This window comes from Benincasa hispida, chromosome 7, assembly GCF_027475165.1.
Source record: "Benincasa hispida cultivar pf3 chromosome 7, pf3_genome.v1.1, whole genome shotgun sequence".
Taxonomy (NCBI): domain Eukaryota; kingdom Viridiplantae; phylum Streptophyta; class Magnoliopsida; order Cucurbitales; family Cucurbitaceae; genus Benincasa; species Benincasa hispida.
Genome location: NC_143484.1, coordinates 351,376 through 370,292, shown reverse-complemented (window position 1 = coordinate 370,292; position 18,917 = coordinate 351,376). Strand labels below are relative to the sequence as shown.

The window sequence follows — 18,917 nt, the reverse complement described above, 5'->3', positions numbered from 1 at the left end:
TGGAAATATTCTCCCACTTCCATTCTTGTATGCTCAAAGGTTGTACAAACTTGTTGGCTTCTGTCTCAGGCTTTCACCTGCTGATAGACTAAACATTTACTAACATAATCAGCTATCTCCCTTTTCATATCGAACCACCAATAGTATCATTTCAAGTCTTGATACATTTTGGTACTGCCAAATTGTATCGAGAATAAGAAGTTATGATTTTATGCCAACAATTCGCTCTTAAGACCACTGTCTACAGGTATGCATAAACATCCTTGAAAAATAAGACCATGATCTAAGGACACCGAAAATTTGTTGTCCTGTTCTAACTCCACCTGAAGAAACTTCTACACAAGTACGAATCTCCCTGTTGTGCATCTATAATTATCTGCCTCAAAGTCGATTGTACTACCAACCGTGCTAGTTGCGAGGTGACCTCCCCATTGCTACTGCAATCTCAGCTCGTTCAAAATCCTTACATAGTTTAGCATGTGTGGTGACTAAGGCTGCTGGATGAGCCATCTTTCTACTAGAGCATCAACCACAACATTTTCCTTGCCTGGGTGGTATAGAATCTCACAATTGTTGGCCTTTTGGCCTTTAACCTCAAATTAATTAATTTTAATTAATTAATATTTTGATGATAACAAACCTATTTTTATTTATTAACAATTTGAGTGTTTTGAAGTGTCTATTGCGTAGAGCTCAGAACAACAATTCCAATGCAATTTGAATCGCCCAAATTGGAGCTCAACACAAAGAAGATATAGTTGAAACAAGCTTAACGGAAAAATCCCGAGTTGATGATGTGGCAGAATTTTTCTCAAAATGGACCAATTGAAAGATGCCACCTTGAGCAATAGAGGAGTGACACGTTGTGGGCTTTTGATTTTTGGATTGGTTTTAAAAAGAAAATGAATTTAAAAGGAAAATGAATTCAATATTATTTTATGTTTGTGTCTAAAAACTAGTTTAGATTAAAATTTCCACCATTGATTTTTCTTTTCTAGGATCCATTGGTCCAAATTATATGTGGTTTCCAACAATATTTCCTCTCTATTTAAACTCATCTTCATCCTCAAATTTCAACAATTTTTATTATTTTCAACCCTTCATAACTCATTAAGCCACCATTGTTGCTCTTTCTCCAAGCTTCAATTTTCTTCTTTTCATCTTCTTCTTTAGAGAGATATTTTATATTGTGAGGATTGATTCACTGAGTGCTAAATTTGTAAACCTACTCTTGAAGAAAGTTTTTCCATATTGTTCTTCATTTTCAAATTCATTGTAAGAGTTGAAGAAACTTGTGAAGGCCTTGAGCAGAAATGTGGAGATCGATCCCAATTTTATTGTCACGGAATCATACAAAATTTACAGAATATAGAATATGCAAAACAACATAGAGGAAAAATAGCATGCCTTCAAGAGAAAAGAAAAAGGTTAGGATTTCAAGAAAACCTTATCCTTGAATTATCTAAACCCTCTTCGCAAAATCCCTTTTTTCGAATTGATCATGATCAACCACGAACCCTTGAACTGTCAAAGATGACACCACCACTTGGAGCCTTCTGTATTCTCTTGGGATGAGAGTCACAGGAGTTGTGTGATCTCTATAATTTTGGAAGAGAGGGACAGAATGATCTGAGAGTAAGAGAAAGCTTGGGAGATATTTTGTAGAGCCTTCTTCAAAATCGTCTTCTGTGAAGAAGATGAAGACAGCCTCTTAGAAACTACCCCACTATCACTTAGGATTAAAAGATAAAAGAGAGAGAGGGAGTCACAACTCCCTCCAATATTAATTTTAAAAAATTAATAAAATTATTTTAATAAGAATTTTAATATATATATTTAATGATAACTACCTTATCATATAATATATATTAAACTATATGTTATATCAAATATAACATATAACCTATAGTTTTTATATTATATCAAATACAATATAACCTATAGTTTGTTTATCTCTCAATAATACATGACATTTAGTATAAAACACATTTATACTAAAATTTAGTTCTATGAACCCAATTCACATAATTAATATTTGAATCATATTCAAATATTTATTTCCTCTCAAATAAACTTTATATTATAATGTATCAAATACATTATATCAATTATATCATATATAATTATGTTAAATTAATTATATCACATATAATTAATTCTTTCAATTAATTTGAACAATTCAAATTAATCCAAATTTGATTCTCATTTAATCTCTATTGAGCTACAGTGGGGACCTCATGGATCTGTAGATTGAAGCTCCAATGGTACTTGAATAATTAATTAAACTCCTTTAATTAAATTATTCAAACATCTATTAACTGTCGGACGCTCCACTAAAAAGCGATAGATGCACTCTTAGCACTACAGATATATTTCTGTGTCTATTGAATATAATCAGTCAATAGTGCGATAACCCTTTACAAATTGCTCATAAGTACAGTTGGACCAAAATTACCATTTTGTCCATGTAGTTATATCTAACTCCTTAAGTAACCCCTCTAATGAACAATAAGTCATAGTCCAACTATGACCAAACCTCTCTTGGGAAAAGAAAGGGTGTGGCGCCACATTGTTCAAGCCTCAATCCTTAAGGGAGTAATTTATCTACTTACCCTGACATTAGGGAATGAGTGAATTTCATCTTGTGTAGTTGTGTTCCAATTCCTCGATCAAATGAATCCTAAAATGCTAGGCTTATTGAGTTGGCGATCAAGCCACTTTTACCCATACAAATCAAAGGACTGCCTTCATAGGCAAGAGTTCACAACTCACTTAGGATTCAGGTCATGTCACCTATGGTCATCCTGGTGAAATGTAAGTCTCTATTATGAACGGTGTTTATATAATGAGACTAGTCATTTTGTGGTCCAGTTTTGTACAAACTCCTTTGTATAAAATACTCTCACTCACATGTCTTCACATGAACTATCAGGATCAGATCATTTGTAGCACTTTACAATAATTGTAACATCTACAAAGTGAGTTGTATTCGTAATGTCACCAGGATAAGGTATCCATCTTTATCCATATACTACAGACCATTGAGGTTATCACTTAAAACATGATCTATTTGTATGTCTATACATACATGTTTAAGTTACATATGATAACCTTGGATATTAGTTTATTGGTTTGTGAGTTTAATGCTACTAAATGTCAAATAAAATAGCTCATATTTTATTAAATAAATAAAATGTTTGTACAACACAATTACAAACTACATAACCCTACGAGATTTATGGCATCTACCCCAACAAGAGTTGCTCTTGATCACTAAAAAAAGTGGTTCTAACAGTTTGATCCTTAACCGTGGAAAGATCGGGTTCATTCTTGCTCCCAGAAATAAGAATATTGTAGCGGTTCGACTTTAGGCTGTGGAAAGAGTCAAGTTCATAGTGGCATACCCAAGTGGAGCTTGGGAAGTGACCGTAGGTCAGTTGTACCAAACTACTATAAAATTTTCAGTGTCGATTTCTCTATCCCTCTCCTATTTAATTTCGTAGTTAATTTATTAATATATTTCATTGCATAGAATTAATTGCTATAGTTTGTTCTTGAATTTGTTTATGTCAATTTATTGATCTTTTTTAATTGAATGTATTTGCATAAAATTTTTTGTTTAAATTACTAATTAACAAAAGTTCGTTAATTTGTCTAATTGGGCCCACATTAGTAAACAAAAATTTATTAGTTTTAAATAAGTCCTATTCACCCCCTCTAGAGTTCTCATACTGATCCTACAATTGGTTATCAAGAGCAAGGAGCTCTTCTACATAAATTATTTTTATAATATTATCAATATTTTGTTTTATTTGAAAAGCTTAATTGCTAGAACTATGGCAACTTTAGAAGATCAATGTGTTGATACAACTTTTTTTTTTATGGTAAAAATTTTGTTACTTGGAAAAAGAGAATGAAAACATTTTTGCTTGCTATTGATTTTAATATCTCATATGTTTGTAAACATAATTTGTCAAAATTAAAATTGAATTATAAATGCTCTCTTTTGATGCTCAAGCCATAAATATCATATGCAATGCTTTACATAGTAAAGTATGTGATAAAATTGTACAATTTGATTATACATATGATATTTAGAAATTTCTTGACAATATATATAGTGTAGAAAATTCTACTTGTACTATTATTAATTTATTTGATGTAAAGGAGAATTATAATTCTCAAAATGAAGGAAAATCCATGAAGTGGAAAAAGAAAAATGTAGTGGATCTTCCTTGTGCCTGATGGCCCATTCGGATAAAGATTCTAGTGATGAGAATGATGCAAATGAGGTAATTCATAGATTCCTTTCTTATGATGATGATGTGTTTGAAGATATATGCAACATGATTTAGAAAAGTTTGGCTCTAATGTAAAACTATTAAAGAAGTATAAGGCATTATCTATTGAAAATAAATCTTTGATAGACGAAAATACATGTTTGAAAAATAGAACAACTAATGATGTTTTGCATAATGATATAAATCTTGTGATGATGAAAAATGTGCCTTGAATGATAGAATCAAGTTTCTTGAAAAAGAGAATGATGAACTTAAATCTTTATCTTGTGGATTGAAATTTGGAGTGAATGACTTGGGAAAAAAAGAGAAATTAAGATCTTATTCTTTGGAATTGAAAGATGAAATTGCTAGTTTGAAAGATCAAATTCTTGATTTAGAAAATAGGAATATTTCTTTAGAAAAAGAGAATTTCTTTTGTTGATAAGACTAAATTTCTTGAATGTGATAGTCATGAAAAAATGATCTTCTCCAAATGCTTAAAGAGAAAGAATTGCTTGTTACTAAAGAGCTTGAACTTGCAAAAGAGTTTCTTAAGAAATTAACTATAGGTACACAAAAATTAGATAAAGGTAAACCATTTAATGATAAAAAGGGATCAAGCTATATGAATTAAGATTGTTCATCTACTTCTAAAAGCACTACTTTTGTCAAAGTCGTCCCTTGTATGTCTCAAGATACTTTACCAAATGTGCTTAATTTTGTTGATTCTAAATTTGTGCCAAAATATGAAAAGGTTCAACATAGTTATGGAAATCGTGCATAAACAAATTCATACTAGATCAAAATGTGTTCATAATGCGAAATTTGTGAATAAACATGAAAAAGCTAAACTTAAGTTTGAAAAATCAAAGTTTGTGCCTAAACATGTTCATGAAAAATCTAAATGTATGCATAGTTCTAAATTTATACCTAGACATGTAAATGCTAGAGATATTCATGTGAAATTAAAATTTATGTCTACTTGACATTTTTGTGGAGTTAAAGGTCATATTAGACCAAATTATTTATAATTGAAAAATGCTCCTAATAAGAATTTCTTGAATAGTAATAAGTTGCAAAATCAATTTGTGAAAACTAAATTTTTGCCTAATGTTACTTGTTATTCTTGTAGTAAATTTGATCATAAATTTAATACTTGTTGTTTGCCAAAAGTCAATGCTAGTATTGTTGGAATTAATTGGAAATGGTTCTAATGTTATTGTTCACTAACCATGAAGGACCAAAGAAATAGGTACCAAAATCTTTTGGTTAAGATTTGTAGGTATGATTCAAGAAGCATTTGTTGCTTGAAATTCAAATTGGAGCAACTAGTATGGCTTGCTTGAATCCAACAAAGGAAAATAACATTTTTGGTAACTTTATATTTTTTTATTATTGAGATAATTATTCTTCTAGTATCTTTATGAAAATTAAATCTCTTGAATGTTTTTTTTTTAAACTTGGATTTAGTTGGCATGAGAATTGAATGTATATCTATTTATTTGGTATTTATCTATTTTGCTTATAATTTGGCTTTTTAGCCAAATAGATGTTTACTCTATCGTTGTATTTTTTTTTTTTTTTTTTGAAAAGTTTTGAGCTAAAAGGATATTGAATTTGAAATAGGTTGATTATCTTTTGGATGAAATTGATTAGAATTTTTATTAAATACCTTTTGAGCATAAAGTTATACATATTCTATGGTTTATATTGTTGAATGAAAAATCATTGAGCATTTTATTTGTCCTATGTTAAAAAAATTTGATCATTGAGCTTTTTTCTTTTTTTTTTTTTTTGAAGAGCCGTTAAATTCTTTTCAATAGGGTGAGTCTTCATAAAATTGCTACATTCTTGAATCCTCGGTAGCATATTGTTCAAAATTTGTATAAATTCATTTGTGTTGCTTACATGCTTATATTAATTTGCTAGTACAGCTTTGCTATTATTTGGTATCATTTATTTTATAACAATTGGTGTTTATGTTATAATATTTGATATTTTGGTATCTCAATTGTTTGATTTACTTGAATGATTTTATCTCCTTGGTGTTTATTGATTTTTCTCATTAGAAAGAGATTGCTTGATTTTAAGAGGAGCTATTTATTTTATATATGAATGAAATTGATTCCCATATTAGTTAATTGATGTGTGCCTCTTGTGCATATTGTTTATCCTTTTAGGGGAGTAATTATCTTTGGAATAAAATTTTATTGGAAAATTTGTTAGATATTTCTATCCTCAAGTTGATATATGTTAAATATCTTTTTGTCTCTTATCAAGAGGAGTATTCAATTGATTTCAAAAATGGGAGAAATTTGTTTTAAAGTTTATATTATGCCTCTTGAATTTAGAATATTGTTGCTTATTTTTAGAAGGCATGTTAATAGGAGAAGAAATGAAAAATTATGTGTTCATATTTTAAAGAAAACTTTCATATGTTTTGTTATTTTCTTAATTGATTCCAAAAGGGAGAGAGGTAATAAGAAAAACGAAAGCATGTTATTATTGAATATATTCTTTGCGTTCAAGTGAATAAAATTATGTGTGTTGATTGTGATTCAAGTTCATATTTTATATCACCTCTTTGGATTTCATTTTTTTTTTTTTACTTGTTTGAAAGGGGAGATTGTTAGCTTTTTGGCCCTTAACTTCAAATTAATTAATTTTAATTAATTAATTAATTAATTAATTAATATTTTAATGATAATAAATCTACTTTTATTTATTGACAATTTTAGTATTTTAAAGTGTATTGCCTAGAGCTCGAGACAATGATTCCAACACAATTTGAATCATCCACATCAGAGCTCAAACGAAGAAAATATAAATGAAACAAGGATCTCGCCGAATTTTTCTCATCAAAATAGACCAATTGAAAGGTGCCACTAGAAGCAATGAAAGAGTGACACATGGTGGGCTTTTAATTTTTGGATGGGCTTTGAAAGAAAATGAATTTAATATTATTTTATGTTTATATCTAACGACTAGTTCTGGACACGTGAATTTTTCTTTTTGTTGGATTTTTAAAAACAAAATGAATTTAAAAAGAAAAGAAATTTAATATTATATTTTGTTTTTGTCTAACGGCTAGTTTAGTTTAAAATCTACACAATTGAGTTTTCTTTTCCAAGATCCAATAGTCCAAATTAAGTGTAGTTTTCAACAATTTTTCTCTCTATTTAAACTTCTTCCCCAAATTTCAACAACGATTTTTATTATTTTCAATCATTCATAACTCATTAAGCTACCATTGTTGCTCTCTCTCCAAGCTTCAATTTTCTTCTTTTCATCTTCTTCTTAAGAAAGATATTTTATGTTGTGAAAATTGATTCATTGAGTGCTAAATTTGTAAATCTACTCTTCAAGAGAGTTTTTCTCCTATTGTTCGTCATTTCCAAATTCATTGTAAAGGTTGCTCTTGATCTAGGGTGGTTGAAACGGTTTGATCCTCGACCGTGGAAAGGATTAGGTTCATTCTTGCTCCCGAAAAAAAGAACATTATAGTGATTCGACTCTAAATCGTAGAAATAGTCAAGTTCGTAGTGACATACCCAAAAGAAGCTTGGGAAGTGGATATAAACCAATTGTGTCGAACCATTGTAAAATTTTCGATGTCAATTTCTCTATCCCTCTTCTATTTAATTTTTCAATTAATTTATTAATATATTTCACTGCATAGAATTAATTGCTATAATTTGTTCTTGAATTTGTTTTTGTCAATTTATTGATCTTTTTGAATTGAATGTATTTGCATAAAATTTTTGTTTAGATTACTAATTAACAAAAGTTTGTTAATTTGTTTAATTGAGCCTATATTAGTAAAAAGTTTTTATTAGTTTTAAATAAACCCTATTCACCCCTTCTAAGGTTGTCATACCGATCCCACAACAATTATAATCCTTTACTAACTCGAGCCACCTATGTTGCCTCATATTCAACTCCTGGGTGAAGAAATATTTCAAACTCTTCTGATCGATGAAAATCTATTTCTTTTCCCCGTATAAATAGTGTCTCCAAATCTTCAAGGCAAAAACCACCGTTGTTAGCTCTAAGTCATGCATAGGATAGTTCTGCTCATGGTTCTTCAACTAGTGGGAGGCATAAGCAACCACTTTATCATGTTGCCTAAGCACACAACCTAGCCCCTTCTTGTCACTGTAAATCACAAAACTTTCGGAACCATTCGGTACTATAAGAACCAATGCAGAGACCAGAGACCACTTTTTGCTTGAGGTTTTGGAAATTGTCCTCACAAGCTTTGCTCCAAATAAATGATGCTCCCTTCCTGGTCAACTGAGTCAATGGGATGGCTATGAGAGAGAAATTCTCTACAAACTGACGATAATAACCTACCAACCCTAGGAAATTGTGCACCTCCCCAACTATCTTGGGGCAGGGCCAATTTGTAATGGCCTCAACTTTACCTGGGTCCACCAAAACGCCATCCTTCGACACCACGTGTCCAAGGAATGACACTTTACGTAGCCAGAATTTGGCATACAACTCGTTCTCCCTCAACGTTCCCAAGACCTTCCTAAGATGTTCCTCATGCTCTACCTCTATCTTGGAATAGACCAAAATATCTTCAATAAAAACTATCACAAAAGTGTCAAGAAGATCCTTGAACACTCTGTTCATCCAATCCATAAACACCGCTACAACATTGGTCAAACAAACAACATTACACTGAATTCATAATGCCCATATCTAGAATGGGACGCTGTCTTAGGAATATTGTTATACTTTATCATCAGTTGGTGGTAATATGACCTGAGATCGATTTTGGAGAGTACCATAGCTCCTGTAGCTGATCAAACAAGTCATCAATTATGGGGAGCAGATACTTGTTTTTATGGTTATCTTATTCAACTCCCTGTAGTATATGCATGAACATAGTGAACCATCCTTTTCTTCACGAACAACGCTGTGCACCCAAGGTGACACACTCGGATGTATGGAGCCCTTGTCAAGCAGCTCTTACAACTAAGTCTTAAGCTCTTTCAATTCTGCTAGAGCCATTCTATAAGAAGTTTTAAAGATCAGGGTAGTGCCTAGTTCCAACTCAATAATGAAATCTATCTCTTTGTACGATGGCAAACCCAGGAAATCCTCTAGAAACATGTCTGGATACTCCCTCATAATTGGCTCGGACGACAAAGTGACTTTAAAGTTTTTGGTATCAATTACACTGACCAAAAGGCCTCAAGCACCCTGGCCAACCATCTTCCTAGCTTTTAAAGCTGAGACTAACTAGGCAAAGCCTCAGTCTTAGCTCCTCTAAACTTAAAGCTAGCTCCCGCAAGCGGGCTAAAGACTACCTCTTTACGAAAACAATCTATGATAGCATGGTTGCCAACCGACCAATTCATGCCTAAAATAACATCAAAATCTGTCATATCCAGGACTAACAAAGACACATCTGACATATGCTCTGCTATTACAAGCTGACATGCTTTTACCCTCTGTGTCACATGAATAACAGACGATATGAACGAATGCTTTTACCCTCCGAATGGAGTAGAAACTTAATACATAACGCAACAGCTTTAATTCTATACCACCATACTTCACAAACACAGACGATATGAACGAATGCGTCGAATTAGAGTTAAACAACACAAGAGCATAATGTCCTAGAATAAGGAGTGTACCTATTACCACTAAGTCTGAATTTTCTGCCTTACGCCAAGTCATTACGTAAACCCGACCCTACTATTGCTATCGTTTTGAACTCCCTACTGGGAATTCGAGGGCTGACCCCTACCACCTCCAGAACTACTACTAGGGCATTGAACAGCTACATGTCATGTCTACTTACACCTGAAGCAAGTCCCTGTATCAATCAAACAACGCCCCCAATGTCGCTTCCCACACGTTTTGCACACATGCCTGTTCCTCCAGACTCCTCCTGGATTAAAAGCTTGCTGCTTGATATATCTCAATGGTTTGTCTGTGTTTTGGCTTTTCTATAGAGGCTTTGAAGCTCTCTGGTTTGCTTTTCTCTTTTAGCCTAAGGTGGCTTTTACTGCTAAGGACTTCAGCCACACAAAATGCTACTATATAGGTGGTAGGCTTAAACGCTTGCATAATGCCTCGCACCCCATCTCGAAGTCCTTGAACAAATATCTCAGCTCTCTTTGCTTCAGTGGACACCAAATCGAGGGTAAAACAAGATAACCTATCAAACTCCTCCTCATACACATCCACCGTCATGGTCCCCTACTTTAGGTTCATAAATTAGGCCTACTTGTTGTATCTCACTTGGGCTTCTTTGAATTGGTTCCACGTTGCCTAACCTCCACTAGCATCTATCATTCTCTTTGTTAAACGCCACCAGTGCTTAATGTTGTCAATAAGTACAAATACGACGCATTGCAATTCATGCTCTTCTGGACACCTCATATACTAGAAGATACCTTCTATGGAAGACATCCACAACTCCGCCTTAGTGGGGTCCTTCAGCGACCCATCGAACGTTAGAGGGTCATATTTTTTTAAATCGCACAAGTGCTTAGCCTCCTCTGAAAGACCTACCACAACTTGGTTCAAAGTCCAGTCTTGATTCTACACTTGTGGCGTCGAAATCTGCGACGGGGGTACTTGTTGCGACTAAACATGCTGAGATATTTGTTCTGCTACGATGTCTTTTAGTTGTCCCATCAAAGCCTTCGTAACAACTTCTCCAATCGTTGTAGCCATGACAATATACTCGACCAAGATATCTGGGGGTGTCTGCACTCGTGGGGGGTACGGTCAAATTTCAGGCCCCGCTTCTTGCTCTAACCCTTTGCCAGGTTGACCCAGAAGGGTCAAAAGGCAACAGGAGGTTTTCTTGTGTAGACGGGTCCTACACTTTTGGGCCTTGTACCCCAACTTTAGGGTCCAGCTCCCTTCTAACATTCTTACCTCTCAATCCTTACAAGAAATTTTATCATTCAGGTAAAGTTTCATGCATAAAATCCTAAACGACTTTCATTTAAAGGACATACCAATGACGAAGAATCCGTTTGTGACCAATGAGGCAATCTAGACTTGCCTACTAAGTCAGTCTACAGAACCTAAAACTTGAACTCTGATACCAACAGTCCAACAAAATATGTCAACTTTTCAATCTAACACACAGAACACAATCACATACTTGCACCAATTGGGGTTCGAGGACGAACCGACGGTAGGTAGCTTACTTAATTAGCAAACCAATTCCCTTTATCTTGAGTGGAACTCTTAAATTGCACTAAAAAAACACATCTAATATCAATCCTTAATTATAATCCAACCTGATGTGTGAGGTTTAATTCCAAGAGTTAAAAGCCCAAATTTTAACAACCCGAAAATTACAATCTTACCCACAAAGTGTGCCAAAAACACCCCAAACTCACCGTCAAAGCTGCTGAACAGCGTCGAATAACGCCTCAAAAGTCCGATCTAAGCATCAATACATCATGGGTATAAATCAGTCCAACATCAACAGGTGTTCAAAACCCCATTCAAGAAAAACCAAATAAACCTTAAATCTCACCTCATAAATCCAAGATTCTGGCAAACGGAGGCGCCGAACCAATGGCAGTAATGTGCTTCACCACGATTCGCGCGCGGACTTGTAGGGCTGGAGAACCGCGGCAGACGGCTGGAAGAAGCGGCACGGACGGCGGCTGGAGGAAGCAGCACGCGAGCTGGAGCCAAGCACGGGATGGCATTCGTGGCTCGACGGCGACAACGGCTAGACAGAACTCGCGTGCAGCTGGCGTGGCTCGGGCGAGGCGACGGCCGGGCTGGTCGGGTGCGAGAGGAAAGCTTCAGGGGGTGCGCTTCAACAAGGAAGAAAAGGGAAAATTTCTCTTGTTTTTCCTTTTTTTTTTTCTACACACAAACCGAGGCCACCAACCCTAATTTATAAATGAAACATCTTTTAAAAACCTTAATCATCCCCCTTCCCTCTCCCCTTTTTCCATAAACCAAACCATAAAATAAATAAATATATACCATCCATCTCCATTGGAGAAATGGATCCCCATGAGGATCCATCCCCGACTTTTTATATATATATAAAATAAAAAAAATAATTAATCGGAAACAGAAAAGGTATCCGACTGGAGATTCGATTAGGATCGATCATGTTCCCGATCAAACCGATCGGGGTGGAGACCCAATCCTGCGAGGATTTTTGCCAACTCTAACATACATAAATAAAAATTCCTCACTTCAATCTCAAATATTATAATTTCAAGAGAATTTTAAATCTCCAACACACCAATTAAAACCCAATTGAAATCAACTCATTTTAAAACCAAAATTAAATTTCATTCTCAATACTTGAATTAAATTCATGCCTTTTACCAAAATTAGTTTAAATTGATTTAGCCAAAATAAACAAATTCCAAATCTCTAAAATTCAAAATCTAAACCCAAATAAATCAAGATAAATACATGCAATTTCCTAAAATTTGGCTAGTTACAATTTCACTCCTTACCCTACCTTTGAAACGTTTGAAACAAATGGAAGAGTGGGAAAGGGAAAGTAAAACTTGCTATAATTTTATTATGTTCAAAATCACCCAAGGATCCACATTGAGACAGTGACTCGAATGTTTGTTCATTATATATATACAATACGTTCTGCTTCAAATTTCTATGTTAAGTTTCCTAGCGTATTGGCTTCAAAACCAACTTGGTACAGCTCCAAAAATCGCATGGTTATGAGGAAGTCTAAAACATTTTTTTTTTCATTCGCCTTCACCTAATCAGGATCTGTCTAAGCAAACCATGGAATGAGTATTTCCTCCATAAAATATGGCTTTGCATTGAGCTAATGCAAGCTTTATGTGTTCTTTTAATTGAAAGTCTCAACCAAACTAATTGGAAGTGAAATAATAATGTTCATCCTATTATCGCATTTTCAGTTCATTAACCAAATGGCTCACATGTCACATCCATGATTCGAAACTTAAATATAGTAAAAATCAGAAAAGACTTCGGGGGATAAAAATGTGAAAAAGACAACGTAATAAACAATGAGAAACCGGATAGGTGTTTTCTCCTCCACCTAACAAAAATGGTTCCAACAAACTGTCTAACTTTGCACATTTTCCTTAGTTTTCCAATTTTTACTCTTCTCACTCGCTTTTCTTCTTGATTCTTACCTTTTTTTTTCCAGAAGCAACTCAAATGGGGCAGGGAGGGACATCGAGAGTCGTTCCAGCTTGAATTTGACCCCAGCCAATAAGACGCCAGTGCTTCTCGACTCGACGACTTAGAGCAATCTTCTCTCCCTTGCTGGTGCAAACAGGAGATGTAAGCTGCAACTTTGCTAAATCGTTCTTCACTGCAAGTACTCTAGCTCCTGTAGACATGGATCCTATGTTCAACATTAGAATCTCCCCCTTGGCCAATTTTGATACTTTTCCCTGCCTTTCTGATCCTTTTGTCCTCACACCTAGGAGCCGCCGCAAAAGGAAAAAGTTCACCTGCAAAGATAAGGACAACAAGTCTCAAAACAGACAATCTTTATCGACAATTGCCTCCAACCTTTTCGGGATCAAATCATTTACAAATTTGCATGCAATGTCAAAACTAGCAAATCAGAGCAGCCTCGAGGGTACAAAGGATGAATACTTTTTTGTATTGAAAACCGAGCTTTCATTGGAAAAAAGATATCCTTAACAAAAGGAGCCAAACTACTAGCTAAAAAAAAAAGGAGCACTAATTGAAGATGATAAGACCTAACAAACTATTACAAGAATGATTGGAGACCATTGCCTAAAGAGAAGCATTAAACTTACTTAGACCAAACCTCCTCCCAAGATCTCTCAAAACCTCTATAAATCATACAGAGAATAATTGTGGAAAAGCCAGCATGCCATAACATCTGCCCTTTGCCGAAGGGCAGATACATGAGGGATGCAACATCACACTTACACAGCAAACGACTCAAAAAGAGTGATATACCCATTGACTGTTTCCAAAAGAGCACAAAAATCCCACACATTCTTGCTTTAAACGACCCCCCCTTCCCCCCAAATAAATAATTAAACAAATAAACAATAATCTGGAAGAAGCAGGAGACCCCCTAAAGAATCTTAGAGTAGTCTTGAGTTGCAACTTAAAGGTCTTCATCCATTAAATAACAGTACATTCAAATGTTAATAAGAACTTTACCTCTAGCTCAACAAAAACATCAGGAAGTGATCCAACTTCCCCAAGAACCTGACCTACCAATCTGTCAGCACGAGTCAAAGTGGGATCCATGGTCGTGCCAACCCCAATAAGACCTCCAGGGACTGCAAATTGCAGCTCATTTTGCTCCGCATACAAAGAAACAATCCTTGAGTATATTGGGGTGCATTTAATGTTACCACTTTCATCCTTAACAACAATCCCCGGACGAACTTCAATAAATTGGTTCACCTTTAAAACACCCTGGAAAGAATACATTTTCAAATTCATTAGCAACACATATCGCAACACAAAACTGTGGACAATTTTTCCAAAAGGTAAAATGGATTAAAAATGTAAAGCAGTAACATGAATTCCTTAAGTAGACATTATCCAAAACAGGTTCAACTGCAAAATTCAGGGTGGTTGAGATCAAAACATCCAACCACCAAAGAAGTAATAACAAAATAACAAAACCTTTACTACTTCTTACATGTTTGCTTGAACTAGTATCTTAATAATTCAAACCAATCCAAAAACTTGGGCAAAGTTCTTAATTGTATAAATCAACTTATTGAACAAGATCACCAATACGCAACATCAAAAACTTCTTTTTCAACTTTAACACCAATAATTGAAAAGGATAAATCACATTTGTCAACTCCAGCCGAATTCCGAAAATTGTCTTTATGATAAACAAGCATAAGGTACTATTACAGCTTATTGACCATCTGAAAGCTGTATTAAGAACTTCATAGCATCACAATTTCAACATAAATTGATGATTGTTTTCTTTAAGAAAAAAGTATGAAGTATATACCCGTAATATGCTACCACCAGCCACACCACCTTTGATCTCATCAACTTCAAATCCGGGTTTGTTAACATCAAAAGAACGAATCACGATCATATTAGGAGGAGAGACGAAATTCCTTTCTGGAATTGGAATCTTTTTCACTATATACTCGCAAACAACATCAATGTTATACTTCAGCTGAGCAGAAATTGGTACTACTGGTGCACCATCAGCAACAGTTCCCTATCAAAGATTTTAAAAAGACAAATTGAATGCAGTGAAAATAGTTCACTATGAAAGTTGTGTATCATTTTTATTAAAAAAAAATAGCGAAAATCATTCATATGAAAATATCAAAACCTTGAGGCAATAAAGAAAAGAGAGCTAACCTGAATGAACTTTTGAATAGCTTCATGTTGATTGATTGCTACATTTTCCTGAATAAGATCAACTTTATTCTGGAGGATTATAATATGCTGAAGGCGCATAATTTCAACAGCAGCAAGGTGCTCAGAAGTTTGAGGTTGCGGGCAGCTTTCATTGGCAGCTATCAGAAGTAATGCTCCATCCATAATGGCTGCTCCATTAAGCATGGTAGCCATAAGAATATCGTGACCCTAGAAAAAATAATTGAACTAGGTTATCGTAGAAATAAGCTTCGTGGTATGTGCATGGTGACTAACCCACCACACAACAAAATCAAAGATTTAAGATCCAAGAAACTCGTAAGAAGATATTATTCATAAAATGTATAAGGAATAGTATACTTTTTGTCTTCTATCATGTTTCATACAATTCTTAGCTACACAGATGCAACAATTAAAAACCTTACCGGGCAGTCGACAAAGGATACATGGCGCAATAGTTTCATCCTACAATTTTCAAACCCAAGCACATCACACAAAGGACTGTCTTCCTTTCCACTTCCGTATGCCCTACAAAAGCATGTTGAGTACGTTAATCAAATACTGGAAGTCAATTGACCTTTTAGGTACAAGTAGATGTGTAAGCTAGCAAAATATAAAAATAGAAGAAACACCCACTTGTAGCACGCAGGTCGAGGGCACTTGTCATCTTCACATTTGTATATCTTTGCATTAGCATACCCCAGCTTAATGGTAATGTTACGCTCCAGCTCATTCTTAAAACGTACAGTCTGCAGATTAGACATTCCATTAATAGATCCATCAGAATGAAGAAGTTATGACGGTTTTCTAGGGAAATTCTACTCATATGAACTAATATTTCTTATGGAAAACCACTTTAAATCTGTGATAATTGCTATAAGTGAACTCCAATGCAGAATAAAGCATCCACGCAAATGCTGTTATTTAAGCCATTGTGAAATATGTAAAAGCCCTGGGTTGTAGACATAAACTATTAATAGCAATTTTCTCCTCACTGGTCATTGAGAGACAGAAAGCTTATGTGATACCTTGTTCGGTTTTCTGTTCCTCTTATAAATTCATACCATGGTATTATCATTATGCAGAATGAGAAAAAAAAAATAGAAGAGAAGCAAAGTTTTGCACCAAACATAACCCAAAGAACCTATATGGAACTCAAAATCCAACCAACAATCAAGCTGAAGAAGGAAAACAGAATAATCCAATAAAGAATAGCAACCGAGATGGACCATCAGTGATGGAATAAATAATCACCTGGACTCCAGAAATTGCTTTTACAACGGTAGACTTCCCATGTGCCACATGACCAATAGTACCTGGAAAGGATGAATTTTGTAATGGACAGTTAACTTTACTAGTAAGATAAGATCCCCAAGACTAAATTTTCTAGTATACACGTACAGTGTAATGATGGGGAATAATGTGCAATAAAAGAATCATACACAAAAGAAAAATTACCAATATTAATGGTAGCTTGACGAGATATAACTTCTGGAGAAAGTGGATGGAGCTTTGTCACATCCAATTTCTTTAAGTCTTGTTCCATCAAACCCTTCCGCGACATCTTTGCTGAATATCTTTATGCAAACAAGTTATGGATGTCTGTCTTGGTTCTTTGTGAAGTTAAACCAGAGAGTAACCAATCTGCCTCCAATCCCAAAAAAAAAAAAAAAAAAAAAAAAAGAAATGCAATTACCTGCACTGCCACCAATCAAGCTAACAAAATCAACAAACACAGTGGTCTGAATAGAAAGCATCTATTGAAAACAGTAATATCCCCCACATCAGAATACAAACCACTTGAATATAATTGCACACATGAAAACTAAACTAATAAAACACCTAGGAAATGAAACTGAATCATAATAATAAGCTTAAACCCTTAACATACAAAAGGTACAACAAACAAAAAATGGTTTTGAATCCAAATGTATTGCTGATACAAAATCAAACAAGTATCCAGCATTAAGAAAATGATACTGAATCATAATCAATACACCATCAAACAAGTTAAACACCAAAAAACAAAACAGACGAAGGAGGAAGAGAACTTTAGATGAAGGATCTAGGGCTGCAGCCAAAAAATACCAAAAATATTTGATGGAAGAACTTGCGCCTGCGAACTAAGAGAGTCCGGAGATTGAGCGACAGTCCGACGTAGCGCTTGGAAGGGGAAGGCCAAGGTACTGCCGGCGAGACAAATTGGCTTTAGGTTTTTTTCTTGCACGAAATTGGCTGTCAGGCTAGGGATATTATTTCTTTTTCTTTCTATTCAATATTTTACATTCGCGGGTCGTATTGGGTCGAATTTAGAGACATTTTAGACCCAACCCTTCAAATGGTAGATTCTTCTAAACCAAAAACCCTTCCTAAGCTATAAACCCAAACCAAACCAAACCAACCCCTAAAAATTCGATACAATTTGAGTTCGATTGGTTCGGTCCCATCCGTTTGAACTGAACTTCACAACTCACATACCAAAAATTACCTCAGGCAAAAGTTGAAGATACAAGTACGCAGTTGCAATTTCTTAAAGTTATAACAAAGAATAATAAATAGGGTTCATCCATCAAAACACAATAAATGCTTGAATACACACAATCAATCCATCAAAATTATGCCAGAACTTGAAGAAAGAGAGATGCAGCAAGGAAATGTTAGTTGTCGGACCTGCTGATGCTGAATCTGAAATTTCTCTGCGTTGAGACAGCGATTGAGAGTGATGGGTGAGAGAAAGAGAGAGAGATTACCGGCGGCGGTGGCGCCAGAGAGAGAAGCTACCGGCGGCGGCGAGTGATGAATGTGAGAGAGAGATCACCGTCGTGAGAGAGAGAGAGAGAGAGAGATTACAGGAAGCTTGCGTTTTACAAAGGCTAGGGCTGGGCTCAAAGAAATGGGCAGCATAAGAGGCCGAACACAAAATCTTCACGAAATTATAAGTAGTAATAATAATAATAATAATAATCGGGATAGAGAAAGAGGAAAAAAATGAAGATTTCACATAGTACTTTTGATCGAAGGGAATAAAAAAAGAAAAAAAAGAGGGAAAATAAGTAAATAAAAATAACGTAGAAGAGCCCAGATTCCAAATGAATGAAAACGTGACTGAATTGGTCCCGGTCACTCTTCGGGACGGAATGGAAGAAGGGAGGAGATTCTCGAACGAGGAAAAGGATCCAATGACTTCGAAAGAATTGAACGAGGAGCCGTATGAGGTGAAAATCTCACGTACGGTTCTGTCGAGTGGCAGTAAGGGTGACTTATCTGTCAACTTTTCCACTA

The 18,917-nt window shown here is 34.8% G+C and overlaps 1 protein-coding gene and 1 long non-coding RNA gene across 13 annotated transcripts; both read right to left on the bottom strand.

The window, feature by feature from the left end:
* Nucleotides 1-11,509: 11,509 nt before the first annotated feature.
* Nucleotides 11,510-12,291, bottom strand: LOC150034824 (uncharacterized). Its single transcript, XR_016530406.1, has 2 exons — nucleotides 11,800-12,291; nucleotides 11,510-11,705 (listed from the first exon to the last, which is right to left on the bottom strand). It is a non-coding gene; the product is annotated as an uncharacterized LOC150034824 (long non-coding RNA).
* Nucleotides 12,292-13,136: 845 nt separating this feature from the next.
* LOC120069341 (eukaryotic translation initiation factor 2 subunit gamma-like) lies at nucleotides 13,137-18,634 on the bottom strand. Of its 12 annotated transcripts, none has more exons than XM_039021077.2 (9): nucleotides 18,306-18,634; nucleotides 17,094-17,279; nucleotides 16,890-16,951; nucleotides 16,272-16,384; nucleotides 16,061-16,163; nucleotides 15,618-15,845; nucleotides 15,253-15,471; nucleotides 14,436-14,696; nucleotides 13,137-13,744 (listed from the first exon to the last, which is right to left on the bottom strand). In XM_039021077.2, the coding sequence occupies exons 2-9, from the start codon at nucleotides 17,197-17,199 to the stop codon at nucleotides 13,442-13,444; spliced, it is 1,395 nt and encodes a 464-aa protein (XP_038877005.1). In that variant the 5' UTR covers nucleotides 17,200-17,279; nucleotides 18,306-18,634; the 3' UTR covers nucleotides 13,137-13,441. The 12 variants fall into 12 exon arrangements, with proteins under 12 accessions (XP_038877005.1, XP_038877010.1, XP_090171231.1 ...); XM_039021082.2 differs by having other exon boundaries at nucleotides 18,386-18,606; XM_090315105.1 differs by having other exon boundaries at nucleotides 17,094-17,336; nucleotides 18,306-18,564.
* Nucleotides 18,635-18,917: the final 283 nt, after the last annotated feature.

What these genes read in the sequence shown, in the direction of transcription:
- LOC120069341 (XM_039021077.2), bottom strand. Translation starts at nt 17,199, where the DNA reads ATGTCGCGGAAGGGTTTGATGGAACAAGACTTAAAGAAATTGGATGTG. An exon ending in CTGGTGGTAGCATATTACGG is followed by an intron (nt 14,697 to 15,252) that starts GTATATACTTCA and finishes TATTCTTTCCAG; the next exon opens with GGTGTTTTAAAGGTGAACCA. An exon ending in ATGTTTTTGTTGAGCTAGAG is followed by an intron (nt 13,745 to 14,435) that starts GTAAAGTTCTTA and finishes TTATCTTTGCAG; the next exon opens with GTGAACTTTTTCCTTTTGCG.